We start from the raw sequence: 26,070 nt of genomic DNA, 5'->3' as shown, positions 1-26,070 counted from the left end.
TCCTTCTTCCTGGATCTCTGAATGCAGGACAGATGGACTGCAACTGAGTCAAATTAATCCAGCTATGCTCAATACACCCACAGCCAACCCAGATCCCTCAGGTGACAAGGGCAGAGGATAAAGATGAGCTGCTATAAGCTACTAAGATTTTGGAACTGTTGCCATAGCAGAAGTTGGCTAATACACCCTCTGTTTGATGCCCTTTTGGCCAAGAATTTTCATAGAGTTTTTCTCTCAAATCCCACTGTATAACAATATTGCTTCTAGTACAAAGGAGACCACATTTCCTACTCAGATACATAATAATCCACTAGAACATTGGTTATCATTTTTAATTTAGTAGTTGAATCATTTGGTTTTAAAAATTTTTTTCAAAGAAAATCTTACAGTGTCACCATTATATATAAGTAGAACTAGTCTAACTACATGAGGAAAATGAATCCCACCCTACTCCTCAGTTATAAATGAATCCCACCCTACTCCTCCTCACACGTCACTTCAATCAACCACAGAATGCTGAATGGCTACAATGTAATACTAAATTCTCAGGATGATATAACGTCCTCGGCACTATTATTAAACCCATTACAAGGAAGAATAGTGAGAATCAGAGAAGTAACTTAATTATGATTTCTCAGGTAGAATGGAAGGGTCGAGCCACACTCAAAGCTAGAACTTCTGGCTTCTATAGATGTATGTTATTTCTAGCAGTACACTCCACAGGGTGTGCTCCTTAAAACATACTATAAGTAAATGAGTGAATAAGTGACTGGCTGAATAAATGAGCAAATGAATAAAACTAAAGTTGCAAACAGTTTTGGAAACAATTAAAAGTTATTTCTGCAAGTTGTAAATCATATCTTGAGAGAGAAAAAAAAAAGAAATGCAAATCTTAATTCCTAAGGAAAAATAAAGTGCTTGTCAACTCAAAAGAAGACACTCTGAACTAAACTCATCTTTCCTACTTAGACCTTAAAATGCTGAAGAAACTCAGTTTTTCAAAAACCACTTGCTTTTATGTGGGTACACCTGGCACCATGGTTTGCATCCCAAGCTACTGCTCTAGTGAAATTCTGCTTGGGACAAGCACGGAATCCAAATATCAGGTCCTGGGGATCAAGCACATACAGTAAAAGACAGAAATCTCAAGACCACAGTCCAGTGAACCTTGACACATGTACACACCTGGGCAGCCACCGATGTTTTGACTGACATACAAAACATTTCAGTTAATATCACCACTTCCTGGGTCAGAACTGACCATAGATAAAACCACTACCGTTACCTCCATCACCACTGGTTAGTTTTGCCTTTTAGAAAACTTTATATAAATGGAATCGTATCATATGTATTTTTCTGTGTTTGGTTTCTTTCACCCAATATCATGTCTATGAGATTCATCCATGCTCGGTGATACTTCGGTATCATGTGAATAAGCTGTTACCCAACCACCTTTCAGAGAGTTGTCTTAGCATCCACTGAAGACTCATCTGCATCAAAATACTGTTCCTTTTAATCCAACTGGTTTGTCAACCTAAGTCCCTATATCTATGAGTGCCAGAGTCAAGATAATATTGACCAAGGATGCTTTTACTGTTCCCACCTGCATACTGCTTTTTATTAAAGTAATCTGGAAACACAGGTCATGAATATTACTAGAATCACTATGATTACTCATTTATTTCAAAAATGTGGACTACTGCATTTAATCAGGTGAGCAAGTTTATGTAGAATTTACTGCACGTTTAGTTGATAGAGGTGCCCACCATACACCCTTTATGCATTTGGACAGCCTCATCCTCAGTTTTTAATTTACATTTGTCAGTAGGTGAGCTGGTGTACACAACTGGGTAGCTTACTCAAGAAGGGAACCAAGCCATTTGGGACCTGACCCCATCATCAGTCTCTTTACAGGCATTCCAGAAGGACAGCCAGCTAGCTGTTATCACAACTGCAAGTTCTAACTGTAGTTACTTCGAATCTGAAGAAAATCATGCACAGGTGAATATGGTGGTCCATTGAGGTTACACTTCTAGAGCCTGTTGAGAAGGGATGCTGGCAATTCTTTGTTTCTCAAAGCTTTTGGTGGCATTTGCAGAGCACCTTATGGGGGACTTCCAATCTTCCCCTTGCACTGAAGCATCCTCCCTTCAATAGAGACTCCAGGCAGATGGAGAAGGCGGTCCAACTCGCCTTTCCTGCGCCAATGCAGAAAATGACAGAAGGCTACCTTGTTGGTGTGCTTTTCTGGCTCTAGCGTGTGATTACATTGGATGGCACTGCCTGAAAATCGGTCTGAACAAACTTTGATTTACTCTTCTCAAGATAGAGCCCGACCACGTGTATTCCTCCCAAACACTCTGTGCTCCTCTAAGAGAAATGGATCTCTTTCCAATAGCTGGAGGAAATAAAAAGCTGCACACTGAAGTCTCCACGTAACTCCCACTTACCTACTGGACAGTTCTTTGGGACTTTCAGAATGTTCCTCCAAATACTTCTCTGCACACACAGCCTATTGTGACGCTAGAGGTCATTATATTGAAGAGACACAACTCTAGTGAAACAAAGGCAGTGCACAATTTACTGTTTTCCTTATCTTAAAAGCCCAACTGAAATCCCTCTCATTTCTGTGGTCTTTTCAGTCCCGCCAAGCAAGAACACTTGGGCTTGCTCTTCCTTTGCCCGGAGACACTCTTCCTCTATAGGAAGAGGCCTCACTCCTGCCTTCTTCAGCGACTCACACAACATCTTCTCCTGATGACTGTATTTAAAATTGTAGGGGCTTCCCTGGTGGCACAGTGGTTAAGAATCTTCCTGCCAATGCAGGGGACACGGGTTCGAGCCCTGGTCCGGGAAGATCCCACATGCTGCGGAGCAACTAAGCCCGAGCGCCACAACTACTGAGCCCGCGTGCCACAACTACCAAAGCCCGCACACCTAGCGCCCGTGCTCCGCAACAAGAGAAGCCACCGCAATGAGAAGCCTGCACGCAGCAACGAAGATCCAACACAACGAAAAATAAATTAATTAATTTTATTTTAATTTAATTTTAAAAAATAAATAAAATTGCAACACTCTCATTCCACATGCCTATCCCTTTTCCCTGCTTTCATTTCCTCCTTAGCATGTATCAGTCATGCCGACACACTATATATTATACTTTTCCTTTATGCTGGAGTCGAAGCAGGGAGTCCCCTGCTTTGTTCTCTGCTGGATCTCCAGTGACCCTCAACACGCACACGTTAAACGAAAGCCCCGCTTCCCAATCACCATCCCCATCGTAAAGACAAGGAGACTGAGGCGCGATGATGTTGTTACCCTGCCAGGGGCTGGACAATTCCTGACCAGTGACAGAGGCAGGATTTGACTCCAAGCAGGCAGACTCTGAATTACATGCCAGATCTTGGGTTCTAAGCCCTTCCTATGGATTATGTTATTGGACTTTTCACATCCTTTCTCACTATGATATTATTCCCATGGTACACAGAAGAGTGTCGAGGTCTACAAAGGTGAATTTGCTGACTCAGCAGGCAAACAGCAGAGCTGGGATTCAAACACAGATGATCCAACGACTCTTTACTAAACCGCTAACTGCCACCAAATGAACATACAGCAACGAATCAGAGAGGCCATCGTTCCTGAGTCAGGCCTGGTGATTCCTAAGGTGGGTCGTGAAGGATGACGGGAAGTTTATGAGGCGGAGAAAGGAAAGATGAATTTCCAGACCAAACAGAGCCTACACATGCACAATCGCGAAATTGCAGTTTGGTACATAAAAACCTGGGGAAGAGCGGCGGCGAGGCGGGCAGCAGTGGGCAACAGACAAAGCGCGGAGCGGGAGCCGCTGGACTGGGGCTGCATCCGAACAGGCCCCGTGTGATGCCGTCAGGAGTTCACTGTGACTCATGAAGTCTGCAGAGCGTACACTAAGAGGTTTAAAGCAAACAAACGGAAGGTAACATCTACGCATTAGAAAGACTCCTCTACAGGCCAGCGGTTCTCAGCCTGGTGGAGATCTCGCACCTCCCTCCTTCCCAGGGGAAAAGATTTCACAAAGTACAGACACATTTTTGGTTGCCCAAACCGGGAGGTGCTACTGGCATCTAGTGGGTAGAGGCCAGAGATGCTGCTATACATCCTACAGTGAACAGGACTGCCCCACAGCCATAATGTTAACTAACAGTGCAGCGGGTGAAAACCCCATTACAGTAAAAGTAGAGAATGAACAAGGCCGATGAGAGTTCTATGCTCACAGAGTTGACGAGAATGGCGCCCTCTGGAGCTGAGCGGTGGACAGCTGGCTTGGCCATACATGGTGGACTTAACCATGGGGAAGGAAGGGAACATCATGACCAGAGGGCAGAAATGAGGTCCAGAAAGGCCAGGAGGCAACCAGGTAATAGTTATGACTTTAGCGTAGGTTAGAGCGGGAGGAATGGGAAAACAGGGAGAGATTTAAGAACTACTTAATTACCATGCATTTCTTGTTTTCTAGTTTTCTGAGTATCAAAAATCCAAAGTACTATGACTCCCTCAAAGAAAAGAAATATTCGACACTCTCCTAAATTTCTGATAAGTCTTTAAGTATGCCGTGCAATTAGGAATTCCAAAAGAAGGACTGCCAAATCAATTTGTCTGTTTAAAGCCATATTCCAGATGCCTTATTCGTCATAAATGATAGTAGTCATTGAAATAAATGTTTAACAGCCAGCGATGAACAAAGTGGCCATACTTTAAAAGTTTAGTTTGCTACTGATATAGTTTTGCATTAACAACTTGGAGAACAATTACAAATTACACAGTTCAATTTTCTAAATGGATTATTTTGTAACTAGACAGAGAAACGGCTGACATTTTTTCTGGTGTTTCAAGGGAAGATTAATACAATCGGATTTTTAAAAGTACATTCCCTTGAGGAACTGGTATATTCCTGTCAGAATTATGCAAGTCGTCAGCATTGCGTGGGAATATTAAGTATGTTTCTGGTGTGCTGCGAAGTCAAAAGCCATTTAGGAAAACAAGGATTTGACTTCCAATTTTTCCCCTTCTTTTGCTTATGATAATTTACAGATAATGATTTATTTATGTTTACAGAGTGAAATGGAGACCACTACCTAAAAGGCAATTTTTCCACCTTGCTTTTGTAGGCTGTATCCTAATTATTTTTCCCCTTGTGGGACTGAATGAATTAAGTAAGCAATTCACGTTGTATATGCAAATTGTGAAGCTCTGCAGAAGCTTCAAATTATTTCATTCTAAAATAAATAAATAAAGCCATTATCCTACGGAAAATGAAGAGGCATAAATCCCTTTAACTTTTGTAGGTTGCCTTTGAAAATAAAAGTCAGGTAAAAGCAATCCATTTCTGGGTCCGTAATGTTTTCTCAAGTACAGGATTAATAAAATAATCCATTACATTATTATTATTGTTATTACATTATTATTATCTGTTGAAATTTTCAGAGTACTCTGAAAAGCTCTAATAAACATTTCCATTAAAATGTTGCAAGACTTCTTATAATGTGTTCCAAACTTTTTCATATTGTCTTTCCTAAAAAAAGTACCAGTGGGGGCTTCCCTGGTGGCGCAGTGGTTGAGAGTCCGCCTGCCGATGCAGGGGACACGGGTTCGTGCCCCGGTCCGGGAAGATCCCACATGCCGCGCAGCGGCTGGGCCCGTGAGCCATGGCCGCTGAGCCTGCGCGTCCGGAGCCTGTGCTCCGCAACGGGAGAGGCCTCAACAGTGAGAGGCCCGCGTACCACACACACACAAAAAAGTACCAATGGTTTTAATGCAGTGCCAGTAAGCAGGGACAAATGAGAAGAGACATCCCGAGTTCTAATCAAAAGTTGTCAGCATAAAACATTTCTATCCACAAGTCTCCCCTCGGGACCTGGAACACAGCAGTTTAAGCAAACATTTTATAAAAGATTTCTTAAGAAAGAACCAGTCTAGACAGTTATATCCCAGCCCCCATAGAGATGGTTTCATTCTTTCCAAAAATATCTATATGCCCTTGGTCACTTAAAATAAATTGGACTAGCGCCTGTCTGAGGTACAAATTTGGACTGTCTTCCCTGAAGAGTGGAGCTTTACTTGTACACATGAAATAATTTAAATAATCTGTTCATTGTGTCTTCCTTAAAAATAAAAAGCCACACACACACCAAAGTGTACTTACACTGAAAAGTCTGCATCTGAAATTTACAGAGAGAATGGAGTCTGGGGTGAAGGGCACTTCCCTAAGCTGTCCGTGGGTGTGGGATTTTGGATAATCTATCTGGAGACAACTTGGCAGTAGCTACAAAAATGTTAAAGGTACAGGATATTAGCTGACCATCTCACATTTAAGACTTTCCCTTCCAAAAAGATTAGCATGAGCATATAAAGACAGATGCACAAGGTTTTCACCACAATAGAATTTATATTAGTAAAAAATTATAAACCTTTTTGCCCATCAATTTGGGTATTTTTAAACAGATTGTGGTGTATCAATATTAAAGAGTAGTCTGGAGCTGTTAAACTAATGAGGTGCAGACACTACTTATTGACTTAGAATTATAGTCAAAGCATGAGAGAAAGGGTGTAATTAATGTGACCATTTATTTTATCTCATAAACCAGAATATTTTGAATGTGAAAGAAGTTGTTACTAAAAGTTATATAAACACTACAGGATTATCAAAACATCCTGGGGAAATCTGGATTTATGGTCTCCTTAAACACAATATGCATAGTATGTAATGAATTACTCTATTTTTGCTTTAAAAATGTGATCTATATACGTGCGAGAATATGCTTCTATTTGTGTAGAGAGTGAAAAGAGTTTGAGGGATGCACATCAGTCTATTAGTATTTTTTTTTCTGAAGACAGGGACTAGGGGCAAAGGTAGGATTATTTTCTTTCATTTTACTTCATACACTTCAGAATTGTTTACATTTGTTACAAGGAAGATGCAGGATATTTACAATTTTTAAAAATGAGTGACAAGAAAAAAAGAAAAAGAAATCTGCAAAAAAGTATAAAATGAGGTAAGGGGATCTCTATCCTTTGTCAACACAACTTCTTGTGCAGTAACTTACTTGGTCAACAATATCCTGTAGTTTCTCCCACACCCAAAAACCATTTGACTAATTTTTTTACCAACTTGAGAAAACCCACCCTTTTCCTTTTGACATCATTTACAGAGCGCTTCTGTCTGTTCTTGGATTATAGTCAAGTGTTTCCACATAAACACAAATGTGAAATCACATAGATCAAGTCCTAGAGATACAGGCTTTTAAGAAATTCATGTAAGAAATACATAAGAATGGGGAGGGAAAAGCATTTACACATTCAATGAACTTTGTAGCTAAGTTTGTTTTTTTCTTATTCTTATTTTCCTATGTGCATATGTGTGTTTCTTGAGATAACTAAGTCAAACAAACTAATAGACCAGTGACAGACTAAACAGATTACATTTTCATAAACCCTCAAAAACCTGAGTTTCTTTCCAAAATGCAAGGAAAGCTAATCGTTTCAAATGATTAGTCTAATAATTGTGGGGTAGGAAAAAAACAATTTAAACTGGATGATTGTTTTATCAGATTATAGGCCAAAAATGACTGGTTTACACACAAGTATTTAATTCAAAAGGGCTTTAAATTTAATCCAAATTAAATGAAATAATCACATATAAACTTAGCAAACCATGTACAGCATATGGAGGTTGAACATTACAAAATGCTGATGAAAGAAGTTTTTAAAATTCAAATAAATGGAGTGACCATGTTTATGAACTGAAAGACTTGACACAGAAAAGATGTCAGTTCTCCCACAATTTGATCTATAGGCTTAATATAATTATTTTCAAAATTCTAACATGGGTTTTCTGTAAGCACAGACAAGCTTCATTTAAAATTTTATGGAAAGGCACTAAAATAGCTAAAACAACCTTTAGAAAAAGAATAAGTGGAAGCAATCATTCTACCCAGTATTAAAGATTAGTATATATTTACAGTAATCAAGAGAATACGATACACAGCTCAATGAGAAAGAAAAGAGAACCCAGATATAGACTTCTGCTAATATGCCCAAATGATTTTTGATAAATGTGCAAAAGTAATTCAGTGGGAAAAAATAAATATTTTTCTTTTAAAAACAAATTGTATTGGAACAATTGGGCAACCTTAGGTAAAAAGAATGAAACTCAACCTACGTCTCACACCTTATACAAAAATTAAACTCAAAATGAATCATGAACTTAAATATATAACTTAAAACTATAAAATTTTAGAAAAAGAAAATGTTCAGGATCCAGGGCTAGGCAAAGAGTTTTTAGACTTGACAGCAAAAGCATAATCCATAAAAGTAAAAGTTCAAATACTGGACCTCATTAGAATGAAAACTTTTGTTCTGCAAAAGATCCTGTTAAGAGGATAAAAGATAAGCTATGGAAAAGAAAATATTTGCAACCACATACCTGACAGAAGAGTAGAATCGAGACCATAAAAAATCACCAAAACTCAATGGTTAAAAAAAAATCTATTAAAAATTGGTAAACATGTATGGAGAGATATTTCATAGAAAAAGACATACAGATGGCAATTAAGTGCATGAAATTATGTTCAACATCATTAGCCATTAGGGAATACAAATTAAAACCACAATGAGGTATCACTATCAGAATGACTAAAATAAAAATAGTGATACCACCAAATGCTGGTGAAGATGCAGAGACACTGGATCAGTCATTCATTGCTGGTAGGAATGTAAAATCCACAGCCACTCTGTTAAGACAGGTTAGCAATTTCTTATAAAAATAAACATGCAGCCACAATATGATCCAGTAGTTGCACTCTTGGGAGTTAATCCAAGAAAGATAAAAACTTTATCCATAATAATAAAAAATTAGAAACAACTAGTTCTTCAGTGGATGAATGTAAATAAACTGTGGTACTCCATACTATGGAACATTGCTTAACAATAAACAGGGACAGAATATTGAAACACACAACACAACAACTTGGATGACTCTCAAGGGGATTACATGGCTCACAGTAGCACTATTGAAAATAGCCAAGACATGGAAGGAACTCAAGTGCCCATCAACAGACAACTGGATTAAGAAGATGGGGTGTGCATGTGTACACACACACACACACACACACACACACACACACACACAGTGGAATATTGCACAGCCATAAAAAAGAATGAAATACTGCCATATGCAGCAACATGGATGAACCTAGAGAATATTATGCTTAGTGAAATAAGTCAGAGAAAGACAAATACGGTATGATATCACTTATATGTGGAATCTAAAAAAATAATACAAATGAATTTTTATGCAACATAGAAACAGACTCACAGATACAGAAAAGAAACTTGTGGTGACCAAAGGAGAGAGGAGAGAGGGGAGAGGGGAGGGACAAATTAGGGGTACGGGATTAACAGATACAAACTACTACATATAAAATAGATAAGCAAGAAGGATATAGCACAGGGAATTACACCCATTATCTTGTAATAACCTATAATGGAGTAGAATCTGCAAAAATGCTCAATCACTTTTTAGATTCCACATATAAGTGATATCATATTTGTCTTTGTCTGACTTACTTCACTCAGTATGACAGTCTCTAGGTCCATCCATGTCACTGCAAATGACATTATTTCATTCTTTCTTATGGCTAATATTCCATTGTATATATGTGCCACATCTTCTTTATCCATTCCTCCATCGATGGACGTTTAGATTACTTCTATGTCCTGGCTATTGTAAATAGTACTGCAATGAACATTGTGGTGCATGTATCTTTTCGAATTATGGTTTTCTCCGGATATATGCCCAAGAGTGGGATTGCTGGATCTCATATGGTAGCTTTATTTTTAGTTTCTTAAGGAACCTCCATACTGTTCTCCATAGTGGCTGTATCAATTTACATTCCCAGCAAGAGTGCAAGAGGGTTCCCTTTTCTCCACACCCTCTCTAGCATTTATTATCTGTAGATTTTTTGATGTGGCCATTCTGACCTGTTTGAGGTGATACCTTATTGTAGTTTTGATTTGCATTTCTCTAATAATTAGTGATGTTGAGCATCTTTTCATGTGCTTTCTGCCCACCTGTATGTCTTCTTTGGAGGAATGTCTATTAAGATCTTCTGCCCATGTTTTGATCGGGTTGTTTGTTTTTTTGATATTGAGCTGCATGAGATGTTTGTATATTTTGGAGATTAATCCCTTGTCAGTCGCTTTGTTTGCAAATATTTTCTCGCATTCTGTGGACTGTCTTTTCGGTTTTTTTATGGTTTCCTTTGCTGTGCAAAAGCTTTTAAGTTTAATTAGGTCCCATTTGTTTATTTTTGTTTTTATCTTCATTACTCTAGGAGGTGGATCAAAAAAGATATTGCTGGGCTTCCCTGGTGGCGCAGTGGTTGAGAGTCCACTTGCCGATGAAGGGGACACGGGTTCGTGCCCTGGTGCGGGAAGATCCCACATGCCGCGGAGCGGCTGGGTCCGTGAGCCATGGCCGCTGAGCCTGCGCGTCCGGAGCCTGTGCTCCGCAATGGGAGAGGCCACAGCAGTGAGAGGCCCGCGTACCGCAAAAAAAAAAAAAAAAAAGATATTGCTGTGCTTAATGTCAGAGAGTGTTCTGCCTATATTTTCTTTTTTTTTTTTTTCTGCCTATATTTTCGTCTAAGAGTTTTATAGGGGGAAAGGGGGCGGCAAGGATAAATTGGGAGACTGGGACTGACATATATACACTACTATATATAAAATAGATAACTAATAAGGACCTACAGTACAGCACAGGGAACTCTACTCAATACTCTGTAATGGCCTACATGGGAAAAGAATCTAAAAAGAGTGGATATATGGTACATGTATAAGTGAATCACTTTGCTGTACAGCAGAAACTAACACAACATTGTAAATCAACTATACTCCAATAAAAATTAATTGAAAAAAAAACGGAATCACTAGGCTGTACACCTGAAACTAACATAATATGTGTATATCCACTTTACTTAAATAAATAAAGTGAGGTTAGCTGAAAAAGGAAAAAAGAGAGAGAAAGAAAAGAAAAAAAGGGAAAAGAGAAAGTAGCTTTACCGAGCCCAGGGTCAGCATACTTCCCACCACACTAACTGCCTTGGTCTCAAAAACAACAGACAATCGTCTCTCCACTTAGATTTCTTCCCAGTTGTTATTCACCTCAAAAAAGTAAAAGTGGGCACAGAAATTCTCAACCCCCCTTCTGCTTGGTGTAAGCAACTTTGATTTGCTGAGTGAAAACAATAAACTTGTGTTTCACAAGAAGGTCAGGAAGTCGCTGGAATCCTTTGTCTCAAACTTAGACAGTGATGTATGTCAATTATCTCTCAATAAAACTGGAAAGAAATCAATGAAAAATAAAGTCACTGGAGTCTTAATATCGTTGCAATTACAGTTAATCAAATTCACAGCCGTCTCTGACAGCTGTGGGTGCTTGAGGGGTGCTTCGCAGAAGAAGACATGAAAAATGAATGGTTCTGTATGTGCATTATTTATATATTTATTTTCCAATTTTTTATGAGAGCACCTTTAGCTCCCTTGTCAGTGAGGAAAGCACCAAGTTTTAAAATTCTACAGACAATTTCTTGCTTTAAAAACTTCTAAAATGAATCACATACATAAAGCTGGCATTTTTTCCATAATAATATCTTTAAAAGTGAAACAAAAGAAGCTCTATATTCCCATAAATGCTACAGACGTCCTACAGGAGAGATATGGGTGTATATGCCACATCATCTACGTGTTGATCAAACAGCATAATATACAGTTCTTCAATTCTTTTGGAAATTGCTTTATTTGTGTTCAAATGAACTCTGAAATCTGTTCACGGTGTGCTACTTATCACCCTACTATTATCAAGATTCATAAATTACACAGAATTTAGATAAAAAATGCACATCTCAGAGTTACTCTAGCTTTTTATATATCCCCGAGAGATTAATACTAAACGTATGAGGCCTGAAAGAGTAAGGAGATGAATAGGCTACAGGAACTCATCAAGGGCTTGGAGGCTTAGCGTAGATAATTCTTCCGTTCTAATGCTTTGAGCTTTGGTTAATGACTATTATAGATGAAAGAGAATGTGGCTTATCACATTCCCCAAAGATCTGCATATTAAATTCCAAAGCCAGCAGGTAGAAGTCTGGGAAATAGGGCAAGTTTGTCCTCAATCTCCCCTTACTTGTTTCACATTCAAGGGGAATCTTTTCAATCCACTTTGGTTTTACATTTGAGTCTGTCCTCATAAAACTTCCCAATCCTGGCTTTCTGTGCTCCCATCCCCACACACCCCATTTCCTCCAAATCAAAATTCCTTTTCCTGGTTTCAGATTTCTCAAGATTTTCTGATAAGCTAAATAAAAGTGTGACACAAAGACATCTACATGTATTCCATGTCCTCTGTCGATTATATACATAGCTTTTCAATCAAGAGTTTAAAAAGTGTCTGCTATGTGTTAGGCCCTGATAAGGAGTAGAAGCAGACTTACGCCCCCACCAAAAATATCTCTGCCCTTGTGGAGCTTATTTTTGGTGGTATTGTAGTAAAGACAATAAGAAACAGTCAAGTAGATATGTATGTAGTGATAAGTGCTAAAGAGAAAAACAAAGGGAGATGGAGAGGGAGGGTGTCCAAGGATTCCATTTTAAATAATGGGGGTAGGCGATGGCTTCACGTAGAGGAGGAATATGAACAATGACCCGAAACAAAGGATGTGAGCTTTGAGGATATTTGCTGGGAGAGCCAAAGCAAAGGGAAGAGCAAGTTCGAAGGTAGGAATGTGCTTGGCATGTTCTGCGGAGAGTGAGGAGCCCAGGGCACCTGTCGCAGAATAAAGTTGGATTGGGGAAACCGTGCAGCTGAAGTTAAACAGGCGACAGGCAGTCACATGAGTGATGTGTAGGCCATTTTAAGGACTTGGCTGAAGGTTCCGAGCTAGAGTTTCAGGATGTGATATAAGTGTTTGGAATAGACTTCAGAGGGCTGGGAATTAGGCAGCCTGGTGGCTTCGACCACAGCAGGAGCAACAGAGGTTGTAAGAAACATTCAGAGTCTCTCTGCAGATTGAACACAGAGCCAATACCATCTGCTGATGGACTGGATTTGGGGAGTTCCTATAAAATACTCCTCACCTGTCCTCTTTTTTCTCTTAGGAACATATAGGTCTGTAAGCAAAATACAGCCTATTTATTCTTCTGCATTCAGAAAGGTTGGTATAGGGGATTGTGAAGAATCAGATATTTCTGGAAATATATGCAACTCCACCAAAACAAGGAAGCACTGATCGACATCAGTGGCCACACACAGTGAGCAAAGAGAACGAATCTGACGGTACCCTAGTCCATTCAGGCTGGTGTAACAAGTCACCACAGGCTGGGTGGCTGAAAAACAACAGAGATTTATTTCTCAGTGTTCTGGAGTCTGGGAAGACCAAGGTAGAGGCACCGGCAGATTCAGTGTCTGGTGAGGACTTGCTTCCTGGTTCATAGATTCTGTGTCCTCAGCTGGCGGAAGGGAGGAGGGAGCTCTCCCGGGTCTCTTTGATAAAAGCGCTAATTTCATTCGCAAGGGCTCCACTCTCATGACCAAATCACCTCCCAAAGGTCCCACCTCCACATACCATCACGACTGGGGATTAGGTTTCAACACAGGAATTTGGGTGGTTGGGACACAAGCACACAACCCAGAGCAAATGGAGACTGTAAAGTTATAGATTGGCTGGGATTCTCAAGAGAAGAACTGATGTATAACCACAAGTTCTGGCTGCCTAGGGGTGAAGCCTTTGGATGACCTTGTTAATTATAGGGTGAAGGCAATGAAGAATCAATGATTTTCAACCACAGCGGAAAGTCTAGTCACCAGGATGTGATGGACCTGAGAGGTGGAGGAGAGGAATCAGTGCCAGGTAAGGGAAGGAGAAAGGAAGCAACTCTGTCCTTGTCCTAGAGATAAACCAAACACCCCTGTGGGCACCTTGAGCTCCGTTTTAAGGCAAGACCTCTCAAATTAAAATGAAGCACGTCATTCCTATATCATTGTTCGCCATCTTGTTACGAGAACAGACACTGGGTATGCACGGGATAAATGGGACATATTACATCTGGTTCAAAATGACTGGACATCAATAGTTTCAGGTGTTATAGAAATGGAGAGACTGGCTCAAGATTATTTTCAAGGGTTCAAAGTTATGCTCTCCCTGGCTTCCTGGATCACCGCTCCTAAATAATAGATTCGCAACAACTCCTTCCTGAGGACAAAAAAAATTTTATTTGAATAGTGGTAATATCTGGCATATGGAGGATAAACAGTAGAGGAAATCTAGACTCATACAGAAGTGTAGTTGGTTCTCCTTTGGAGAGAAGGAAGGCTGGAAATGGGGCTGACCTTGGAAGGCAGAACTTCGCTATGAAATAGTGGGGAAATGAAGCACATGGAAGATGCTACTCTTGACTCCCTTTCCTACTTATCTCAGAAGTCTTGCTCTGTGCTTTTCCTTCCCTTATGTCTATATAGATGCACCTTTAAAGCATAGCATACACTTTATGTCTCTAAGCTGAGAAGGAATACAGCTTGTTCTACTGCTTTTCATTATTGTATAAACCAAGGTGTCAACACAGGCCCTTAGTAAGATGTTGGAAAGTCACCACTTTTGGAGAATTTGCACAAAAGGGAAGGTTATTCACTTTCCCTCACCTGGCTAAATTTCTGTGCTACTGGATCCACCTCTTCCAGCTTCTTCCCCTCCCTCCTCACCCCACATTCCAAGCACTGACTGAGGATCTATTCTGTATCAGGCACTGTGATAGACATAATGAGATCGAATCCCGACCCTCCAGGGGCTTCAATGTTGGGAGAAGGGCCTACCACGCAATTGAAAATTTACAAAACATGGTGATTTCTACAGTAGAGATTGGAAAAACAACACCAGAAGAGGGACTTCACATCAGTCAGTTATTTTAAACAATGAGCAAGTAGATATTATTTTAGAGATGTTTTGTCCTTGGAAAAAGTATCATTTGTACCTTTGTTAAAAAAGCAAGACAAGTTTTCAGACTCAATGAACTTGAGTTCCTTAGTTATGAACAGATTTCTGGAGAGCTACAACAATCGAGTCTTACCTTATGATAACATCTAAAATATGCAGCACGTTCATCGGAAAATTTCTCCAGTCTTTTTGGACCTTTGCTTGAAGCTTTCTTGAATACTAACCAACATCGTTGATAAATCTGCAAGGAAATACAAAGACAGCACTCAGCATCACTACTGACTCAGATATTACTGGCATTTACATTTAGATATTTTCTTTTTTGATGTTTTCACCTGTAAAATATTCATAAGCCATAAATGTGATGTTGCTTTGGGAAAATAAAATTTTAAAACCCCAAGCTGTTTCCACAATGGGTGTATTATGTCGTTCAGAAAATCACTGGAATCAAAAGAAAATAAGTATTTGGAGGCAAATTTCTTCATACTTTGACAATAACACCAGTAGACAAAACACTGCAGAAAAACTCCCAGAAATAAAAATCCCAAATCAGCGCAAATAATATAAGTATTTACGGCACACACTCTAATTTCAAATGCCATTATATATGGAAATCATAGGCCTGATATATGCCAAAGACTTTAAGTCCTAGAAAGAGACAGTCCCTATGTGTCATGTGACATTCCTCATAACTGACGGTCAAGAGTTGGGCCAGACACTAGACTAGCTAATAAATGCTGAAGAACACCAACCAGATTCTCCCTCAGAAAATTCAACCCAGAGACTCAAAGATTATTGCCAGGCTAGGGTGCAGTCCAAGTTAATACTGTAAAAAGTTAATACTGTAAATTAAAGGAAAGAGAATTTCTGTTATTTCTTAAATATCCAAAGATATCAGTAAAATCATTAAAATCAATTCTATTGGCTTTCATCTTGCATAGTCACTGAACTTACCAAGGGTCATAAAAACATGGACAAAAGTGGAAAAGCAATGGAGGGAGGGTAGCCTTTTAAACAAACGGTGCTCAAATAACCGAATATCCATAGGGAATAAACAAACTCCTTAACCCAAAACACTCATACAAAACTTAACTGAGGAGGGAGGGAGACGCAAGAGGGAAGAGATATGGGAACATATGTATATGTATAACTGATTCACTTTGTTATAAAGCAGAAACTAACACACCATTGTAAAGCAATTATACCCCAATAAAGATGTTAAAAAAAATACAGCTATTCGAAAAATTAAAAAAAAAAAAACGTAACTGAAAATGGACTTAAATATTTTAAAAACTATTAAAAGTTTAGGGGGAAAAAAGGAGGAAATGTTTGGGATCATGGTCTGAACAAAGAGTTCTTAGACCTCATACCAAAAGCACAATCCATAAAAGAAAACGTTGCCACCTTGTACCTCATCAAAACTTAAAACTTTCGCTATGTGAAAAATTCTGCTAAGAGAATGAAAAGACAAGCTACAGACTGGGAAAAAAATATCTGCAAACCACATATCTGACAAAGGATTAGTATCTAGAATATACAGAGTCCTCATATCTCAACAGTAAAGAACCAAACAATCCAATTACAAAATGGAAAAAAGACAGACATTTCACCAAAGAGAATATACAGATGATCAAGAAGCACATGAGAAAATGTTCAACATCATTAAGGCTTCATGGAAATGTAAATTAAAACCACAGTGAAACATCAGTACACACCTATCAGATTGGCTGAAATAAAAAATAATAATAATGCCACCAAATGTTGACAAGGATGCTGAGAAACTGGATCACATGTTGTAACACATTGCCGGTGGGAACGTAAAATGGTGCAGCTCTGACACACAGTACGGCAGTTTCTTAAAAAACTAAGCAAGCAACATAGGACTTACAGTTGCACTCTTAGGACTCGATGCCAGAGAAATGCAAACTTCCCACACACAAAAAAATGTGAACATGAATGTTCATAAGCAGCTGGATTTGTAACAGCGCAAAACTGGAAACAACCCATCTGTTCTCCAATGGGTAAATTGTTAAACAATTTGGGGAACACCCATATCATAGAATACCACTCAGCTATAAAAACAATATGAATGCGTCTTCAGAGAATGATGCTGGGTGGGGGGAAAAAAGCCAAACCCAAAAGGTTACATACTGTATGAATGCATTAATAGCATTCTTGAAATGACAAAATTATAGAAATGGAAATTAGATTAGTGGTTATCAGGGGTTAGGGGTGTGTGAGAAGGGAGCAGAATGGAAGAGGGGCTGTCTATACAGGTAACATGAGGGATCCTGGCAGTGATGAAACTGTCCTGTATCTTGACTCTATGAATGTCATTATCTTGGTTATAATATTGCATTGTTGTTTCAAAGATGTTACCACTAGGGAAACTGGATAAATGGTATAGGATCTTTGTGTAATAGTTCTTACAACCAAATGTGAGTCTACAATTATCTTAAAACAAAATGCTTATAAATTTTTAACAAAAAATATAAAAGATCTTAAAAATTACAGCCTAATCTAATAACAGTTACCTAATTCTTTTGCTACCAGACCGAAGTCTAATTAACCACTAGACTACATAACTTTAGAAAGCCAAGTGGCAAGAGCCATTGGTAAGAATTCAAACCCAAAATCCTTTTCAGGGTGGAGAGTCAGCCATGCAAATTAACATTTTCAGGGCTATGGTTGGCAAATAGAAGACTTACCAACATCTCACTGAGGTCTGAATAACAGATGAGATCACCAGCTCCCTTAAAACCTAACCACCAGAGAAAGGACTGTAATTACATCGGGAAAGACTGTCACCCTGATTGTTCAAATAAAGGATGTGGAAATTAGGTCTCTCACTGTCATTCTATTATTGGCAAACCCTTTCTTCTGGACATGGCCCTGAAAATGTGTTAAAGGCAGCACGCTAAGGTATGCAAGAAATATGCCTACTACGGGGAAAAAAATATTTTCACCAAAGGGGATATTTTATATTTCCTAAGTATGCCTCAACTTTTAGACCCAATCTTGAATGACAGTATTTCTACTTAAAAAAAAAAAAACAAAACTTATTCATTTTCTTCATTTCTTCTGTCTGAAGTCTATCGAACACAAGCTAAAGATTCCTCAATTTCAGCAGGCCTAGTGATGTCCATCTTTGATTCATCCATATTACACTTAGGGGATTTTTGTTTTTCTTTCGTTCTATTAAGTATCAACAGTAAGAGCAAAAGTGCAATGCTATAATCAAATAACTGCAAGAGTACTATTGTATAAATTCACATGCAATATTGCTTATAACTATTGGCTGGAAAGTCACCCCGGAACAGATTAAAACATGTTGGTTCATCAGGAGATAAGGAAAACCCCAAAACTTGGTTTATGAAAAGGGAGTTCAGTGATTCTCCGTGTTGGCCCAGCCTCACTCAAGACAATTGTTAATTATGCAGATTCCTAGAGATTAGCCAAGTCGACTGCATCAGAACCTCTTGGGGTAGGGCCAGACTGGCTCTGTACCTTATTCCCCAGGGATTTTGTTTGTAATATGCAAACCAATGCCATGAATATTCATAAACACTTTCAGACAACCCAGTGCTTCCCACGTGGGACGGACAACAAACAGCCCTCCAACAAATGCTCCATCCAGGACGAGGGCCTCTGGGCTGTGTGGTTTCCAACAAGCGATGTGCAGTCGCTTTGGACGTGGAGCAGCGTGAGATGCTGTCCTGGACACGGTGAAGGTGAACGTGAAATCTGCTGAACTACAGTAAGTTCCCCATTTCACCTGCCCTACACTCTCGGTCCCAAGAACAGAAGAGCCACCAAGTATCAGAGAATTAAAAACTTGGCCTCAATATTTCAAAACTGGTTAGAGGAGATGAGACAGGAGGACTCACTGAACATGGGAACATGTGGAGACAAGTTGGAGTAACACTGACATGGTTAAAAGGGCCACAATTGGAGAATAATCTCATTTGCATAATAGCATAGGGCATTTTTTTCTTCAATTAATTCATTCAACCATCTCCTTCATATTTCATATAACACATCCACTGACCATCTATAGTATTTTTGAGCTAACATTTTTCTTTCAATTGACTTGTTTTTAACTAAAAAATGTTTATCCCAACCATGAGAGCAAAGTGCAGTTTCAAACTGGACATGAGGAGTAGGGAATCCTAATGATAACTATACTCTTAGAGAATCTAATGATGGAATAATTTTCACGTTGAAATATCTCATCTTCTCTGCAGCAGGGTTCCGCAGTCTCGGCACAGCTGGCATTTTAGACAAGGTAATTTGGGGTAGTGGGAAGGGCAGGGCTGCTCCTCCAACTGGATGCCAGCAGCACACCCCTCCTACCCTGCTGACAACCGGAACTGTCTCCAAACATTGCCAAATGTTCCCTGGGGGGCAAAGTCAGAACCACTGCTACAGGTGAGTGCACGCTGAGCCACGACTGCAGAGTTGAAGAATATGAGGTTATGGGAATATCTGCAAAGTCCTGGCTTTGGACAAGTCAATCCACACAAGCCACTGTCAAAGCTAAAACAGACAAGCACATCACACAGCTCTGACAACCTGAGTGGATGTACATGAGATTTAGCAGTTACATAAAAATCTCCTTCAGTGTGTATTTTCTTGGTGGTGGTGGTAGTTTTACTACACCTAATTTTCAGCCTTAAATTGTCATCAAACCATATATGATTTCTGTTATTTTTTCCATTGTCTTCCCTTTCTTTAAAACTTGAAATCCTTAATAACTAATTAGCTCTGGTTTCAAATCTCTGATATTTTTACTAGCTACTTTTCCTAACAAAGTCTAGTCTGGTAAATTCACCAAGGTTTCCAGGGCCAAGGAAGAGCTGAAACAATTTAGAATTTGCTTGGAGTTTCTAATTTCATTAGCAGTCCATCACAATGTCTTGAACAACAGAGTCACAAACTAAACATCTATAGGACGTATCTTTTTTTTTTTTTTTTCTTTTTTGGCCATGCCACATGGCTTGTGGGATCTCAGTTCCCTGAGCAGGAAACTCCCTATAGGATGCATCTTATGAAGATAACAGAAAGCAAATTTTGGTCACAAAATTTCTGTTAAAAGGAAAATTATATACTGCCTTTACATAAGCTCAAGAAAAGCAGAAAGCTTAAGTAAGATGTGACCATTTAGGACTTCACAGTCTAGTGCAAGTATCAGCAAACTTTTTTCTGTAAAGGGCCAGACAGTAAATATTTTAGCCTTTGAGGGTCACAGGCCCTTGTTGCAACTACTGAATTCTGCAGTGGTAGCATGAAAGCAGCCATAGGAGGATATATGTAAATGAAAGGTGCAGTTATCTTCCAATAAAACTTTATTTAAAAAAACAGACAGTGGGCCAGATGTCACTCACAGACTGCAGTTTGCCAACCTCTGGTCTTTGGTAGTATTTCTCAACTGTTTAAGCTCAGGTCAGCTTTTGATGAACATAAAAATCTGATTGACACGTCCCTCTTCAGGGAAAGAGGGGAGGAAATATCTCCCAGGTGAGGATCCCCATATATCCCATATCTCCCCACAAGCCAAATTTAACTTCAACTTCTATTAAAATGTTGACTTGATGCCTTTCAATGCCCTCCACCACATACTCCACACGTTTCTGGTCTCGACGTCTGCTGCTGGGACCCACTGCTCTACAGTGGCTGCAGATGCTGTCCTAAAGAGGCCTTTTACAGGCAGGGACATTAGCATCTCAGCTCTACCTTTTTATAGTTACCGTATTCTACGCAGGGAAGGTGCTCTTTGGGGAGAAAAGGTAAGTTAGGACTGTTTTCCAATTTGCCAGCATCCGCTTCCCATACGCAGATTGATTTTTCTCTTCTCAGGGCATTCTCTCCAATTCTAAAGATATATCCTCAGTCTTCTAATGCTAAATTAGCCTCATTTCTCACACTCTAATCCTGTTTTTATTTATTCTCCAAAACAAATCAAATACTCTTCTTATCCAGGGTGTAACAACACCTAGCATTGGTCGAACCCTTTGTGCACGGCAGAATGCTAATCCCTCCTTGTGCATTATCTCAACTAACCCTACCAACAGCCTATAAAACAGATGCTGTTATTATTCCCATTTTACAACGAGGAAATAAGGCCTTAGTGAGGTTCCTCACTGAGTACTACTCAAGGGCAGGAAACTGGTAGAAACAAGCCAGCATTCCAACCTTGGTTTGCTTGATTCTGAAGAACAAGCTCTTAACCATTCCTCCAGGATTTTCCCAGAAAAGTTGATCTCCTAGAGATGCATAAACTTATGCTGAGGGTCGAGCTGTCTGTAAGAAGTTGATTTTCATGCTTATCATAATCTAAAAAGAGACATTTAGCTGTAACCATATGCTCTTTCATCTGGACGACGACTTTATCGTCTAGCTATTTTGGTGTGACATTTGCATTTGTGATTTTAAGTTCCCTGGCACCAAGTGTTCACCAAGAGTGATAGTTTTTAATGGAGTATTTCTGCAATTGGGGTCTGAAGACCCTATTCCAGGACTGCAAGTTAGCCTAGCAGTTTGTAAGATGTGTTTTCTTTGAAAAAGAATTCCACTCTCTCCCTCCTTAAGTAACAAAGTATTCAGTATCCTTGACTGCAGTCCAGAAACTCAAACGTGCCGAGTATTTCTAACTATGTGGGAAGTATCTCATGTTAAGTTCTCAGCTTTTCTTGGCCTTCCTTCCCTCTCTAAACTTTAGTCTCTTGTTATTCATTAGTTACAGCTGCAGTAAACCAATGTCCTGGCTAGCTGGCTCCCTGCTGGTATGTGTAGTCAGCTCCCTATAGAGCTGACCAGTCACTTCTCTAGGAGTGCCCAGTCCTCCACTTTGGCCAACGATGCATGGCCACAGTAAGTAGCTGCCCACCCAGAGTCCTGGGCTCCTCTGTGACTGATAAAACACCACAATCCAAGTTCAACCCAACAGCCATAGAAATTGGTGTTGGATGATGCAATCTGGAAGCAGAGGGATAATCCCCCCTCCATCCTGTCTGCCACTGTCTGCAAATAATCCTTCCACAATATTAGAATTTTGACCAGGATGATCTCTGAGACCAAGATGCTTAAAATTTTCTAGTCTTATGAAGGACTCTGTCATTATGGGATTTCAGAAGGTGACAGATGAAGAGTATAAGAGAAGTAGTTCTTTGGCATCGTGGAATCGTAACAGGTAGGCTGCTACCAACTCCATCTACCAAGATAATGAGCTGGTTCAGAATTATGTATTTTATGAGGGGAAAAAATCTTTTCATTGAGTAAACAACATGACTCTATGCCTATCATTTATATATACCTTTCATTTATAAGGAAAGAAATGCTAATTTGGAGAAGGTTTTGCACAGTGGGTAGCAAGGTTCATTTTAAATTCACTGCAAAGAAAAACACCTGTAAAAATGAGATAATTAATCATAAAATAAAATTTGTACAAAGAGGATTAAAAATACTTCAAAAGCATCCACAGGAAATAAATTACCAATCCTTTGCTGACGGTGAAATAAAGTAGCACCTTTCTAGACGGTAAATCATGCCTACCCTTTGACCTGGAAATACCATTTCTAGAACTTTCCCCTGAGGAAATCATTGAGGAAATATGCAAACATATGGGAATAGGGTTCTTTGGCATAAAAACTGAAAGCGCTCTAAATGTTCCAGGGGACTAGCTTAATTAATTATGGCATCTCTGTAAACTAGAAACTTCCATCATTAAAAATGACGTTGTAAAATAATATTTATACCATAGAAAATGCTATTAGTAAGTTATTAAGTAAAAAAAAGTAGGTTGTCCCTGCTTTTTAATCTGTTTCTACTCCAGTATATATACTCATTCAGTAAATAAGGTCCAGTTGCTCCTCCAAAAGGGCTGAGAGCTATCTATATTTCCACCCTTCCCCACCTCCCCTCACACACACACACACACACACGCACACACGTGCACATACACACACAAACATGCACACACGATGACAGGACGAAAATGTCTGCTTCAATGGAAAACTATGCGTTCTCTAGGACACACACATCCAGCATTATCTGCTTCTGATTCTGTGGGAGCTATTCTACAACTCTAAACTGTAGATTACTGATAGAAATGCAAAATAATTCTAGTCCATAAAGATGCAAATTCTGTAGAGGTTCTGTTGACTTCCCTCCCCCACTGTCACGAAGCTAGTTTTGCCTCCTTGGGAACGTGCATTTCACTATGCTGGATATATAAACATGTAGGTTCTTTGGATTCCCCTTAGAACTAGTTATTATAATATTCTGTGTTGCTCTCTCATTCAATTAATAAGCTAAGTAGAATCTTCAACACGTGCTCTTTCTACATCTGTATGAGAGTCATGATAAAAACAGTTAACTGTTTTCGAAAAAAAAATTTTAACACAATCCGTCGGTCACTGAGTCCTGTGTATTTCACCTTCTGGTTAAACCTGGAATATCTGTTTTTCTGCAGGGACCACCACCCTAATCTAAGCCACCACCTCCTGAGCTTCAGAGTTTCTCTGCTTTCATTCTTGCCACTTTTCAATCCACTTTCTGCAGGACATCTGGGGTGACCTTTAAAACACTCATCTGACCACATCAATCCACTGCTTAAGCATTTCTGTGCCTGTTGCCTTTGGGGTAAAAAACCAAAGTCTTAACAAGACATTCCAGAACCTGCAAAAACTGGCCCCCTCCCTACCTTTTTTGCCTTATTTTGCTGATTTCTTCATTTATATATTCTTCACATGTAACTATATACACATATTTTTAGTAATAATCAAACAAGTAATACAAGGTTATTTGGAAAAATTCTCATAGAATCAGTATTGGCCACCAGCTGTTCTTGCCACACATAGGAAACCCTTCCCTTGTCAGACAAAGCTGACCACTGTAGAGAGTGGACACTGTAGAGAGGGAAACGTGACGGCTCCTTTCCTTCTCTCCCCAATTCCTTTCTGTCCCCCGGATCCACACAGGAGGAAGAGAAGTAAGAAACAGGAGAGCTGCCTGAAGAAGCCATACACAGTTAAATGTCCTTATTTAGCTTCTACTTTTAAGCAGCCTTAGAGAAAAAAACCAAACTACTCTAAGAAATGCTAGAGAATCTTGACTACTGGGTGAGCATTCTATTCAAACAAAAAACTGGGGAGCTGATATCACTCATTAATTCATTCAACAAATATTTACTGGGTGCCTACCATGTGCCAAGCACTGTTTAGGTACTAAGGACACGGCTATAAACGAAGTGGAGGAATCTGCTGCCTTCCTTACGCTTACAGACAACCAATAAGATGACATGATATATATGCATACATACATGTTCATGTGTCTTACAGTACACAGGTAATATGTCACAATATGTCATATGGTGTTAAGTACCATGAAGGAAAGTAAGCCAAGAGAGTAGATGAGAATTGCTAGTGGTATTTCAATTTTAAATAGGGCAATCAGGGAAGTTCTCAAAGAGAAAGTGACGTCTGAGCAAAGACCTGAATGAGACAGGAGGTTTGGGGGAAGGGGGTGCTAAGCAGAAGCAGCAGCAAACGGGCCTTGACACAGAAACATGCCTGGCGTGATGAAGCCATCAGAAGTCCAGAGAATTCAGAGATGGTGGTGGTGGGTAGGCCTTATGGGTCTTATTGTAAAGACTCTGAATTTTTCTCTGCATGAGATGGGAAGTGAGATGGAGGGTTCTGAATGGAAGTAATATGATCCAATTCACTTTTAAGAACACTGCAGGGAACTAAAGGCAGAATCAGGGAAACTAGCCAGGAGGCTGCTGCTGCTATAAATCACATGGGAGGTGAGGGTGCCTTGGGTCAGGATGGAGGTGGGGAAGGGAACGAGAAGTGGTCTGAATCCGGTTATATTTTTTGTTTTTTGATTTTTTTTGCGGTACGCGGGCCTCTCACTGTTGTGGCCTCTCCCGTTGCGGAGCACAGGCTCCGGACGCGCAGGCTCAGCGGCCATGGCTCACGGGCCCAGCCGCTCCGCAGCATGTGGAATCTTCCCGGACCGGGGCACGAACCCGTGTCCCCTGCATCGGCAGGCGGACTCTCAACCACTGCGCCACCAGGGAAGCCCCGGTTATATTTTGAAAGCAGAACCAACAAGACTCACTGATGAGACTGGATATAAGGATGAGAGTAAGGAGAGTCAGGGATAATTGCAAGATTTTTAGCTCAAGCAAGTATTGATAGAAGAATGGGGTTTCCATTAGCTGAGCAAGCCTGGAAGAAGACCAGGATCTGAGGGAGGATATGGAATGTGATGATGGATGTAAGGAGTCTGTCGTGCCTGTTAAACACCTAAGTTTATATAAACATTATCAAACATGATGAATAGTCAGTTATTTGTGTGTGTTATATATACATATATCTTTTATAGAAGGTTTTATTGTACTTTTAAAATAAATTAATAACACTTTCTTTCTATAGGCCTGTTGGGAGAATGGAATAAGTTAGTGCATTTAAAGGGTTTATATTGCTGGGGAAGCACTTCATGGAGGTCAGCAGCTCATACCATCCAATCAGGCAGTGCTTTGCCTGCAAACAAGGACAACACCCATATTGGTTCCTTCAGTTACTCATTAATTTTGCGAATATTTACTGAGCATCTACTATGTGCTAGGCCCTGTTCCAAGCACCGAAGAAATGGCACGGTATAAAGCAGAGTCCACAGAGTTCACTTTCTCATGTGCAGAGACAGATAATTATCTGTCTCCCAGCCCCAAACACAATGCCTAGCATGGGGTCATAATAATTACAGACTACATTTGCAGAATACCATCATTTGGTAGTATGCACCCAATAAATATTTCGTGAAGTTAAACAAGAAATGATGTCATCGTGGCTTCCAAAGCAGTCTTTAAGTGATCACCAAACCAAAATCACCAACCCTGAGTTCCAATTTCACAGCCTGGCTCTATACAAGCTGACCCGTGCCTATTTGTCAGACCTCGTCACCCACCACTTCCTGCTTCACTCGTGGCACCCCAGTCTCCAAAATGTTCCATTCTTCTCCGATGAGGGATGAGAGAATGTGC

At 39.7% G+C, this 26,070-nt stretch overlaps 1 protein-coding gene across 1 annotated transcript in view; it reads right to left on the bottom strand.

The window, feature by feature from the left end:
- The window catches only part of DOK5 (docking protein 5), a 141,182-nt gene that overhangs the window by 49,476 nt on the left and 65,636 nt on the right, over nucleotides 1–26,070 (bottom strand). The window contains exon 2 of the mRNA XM_082670472.1: nucleotides 15,157–15,264. Within this exon, the coding sequence (XP_082526598.1) occupies nucleotides 15,157–15,264 (108 nt within the window). The remainder of the gene's footprint in view (nucleotides 1–15,156; nucleotides 15,265–26,070) is intronic.

This window comes from Grampus griseus (assembly GCF_964374135.1).
Source record: "Grampus griseus genome assembly, chromosome: 14".
NCBI lineage: Eukaryota > Metazoa > Chordata > Mammalia > Artiodactyla > Delphinidae > Grampus > Grampus griseus.
This window is presented reverse-complemented; position numbering and strand designations above follow the sequence as displayed.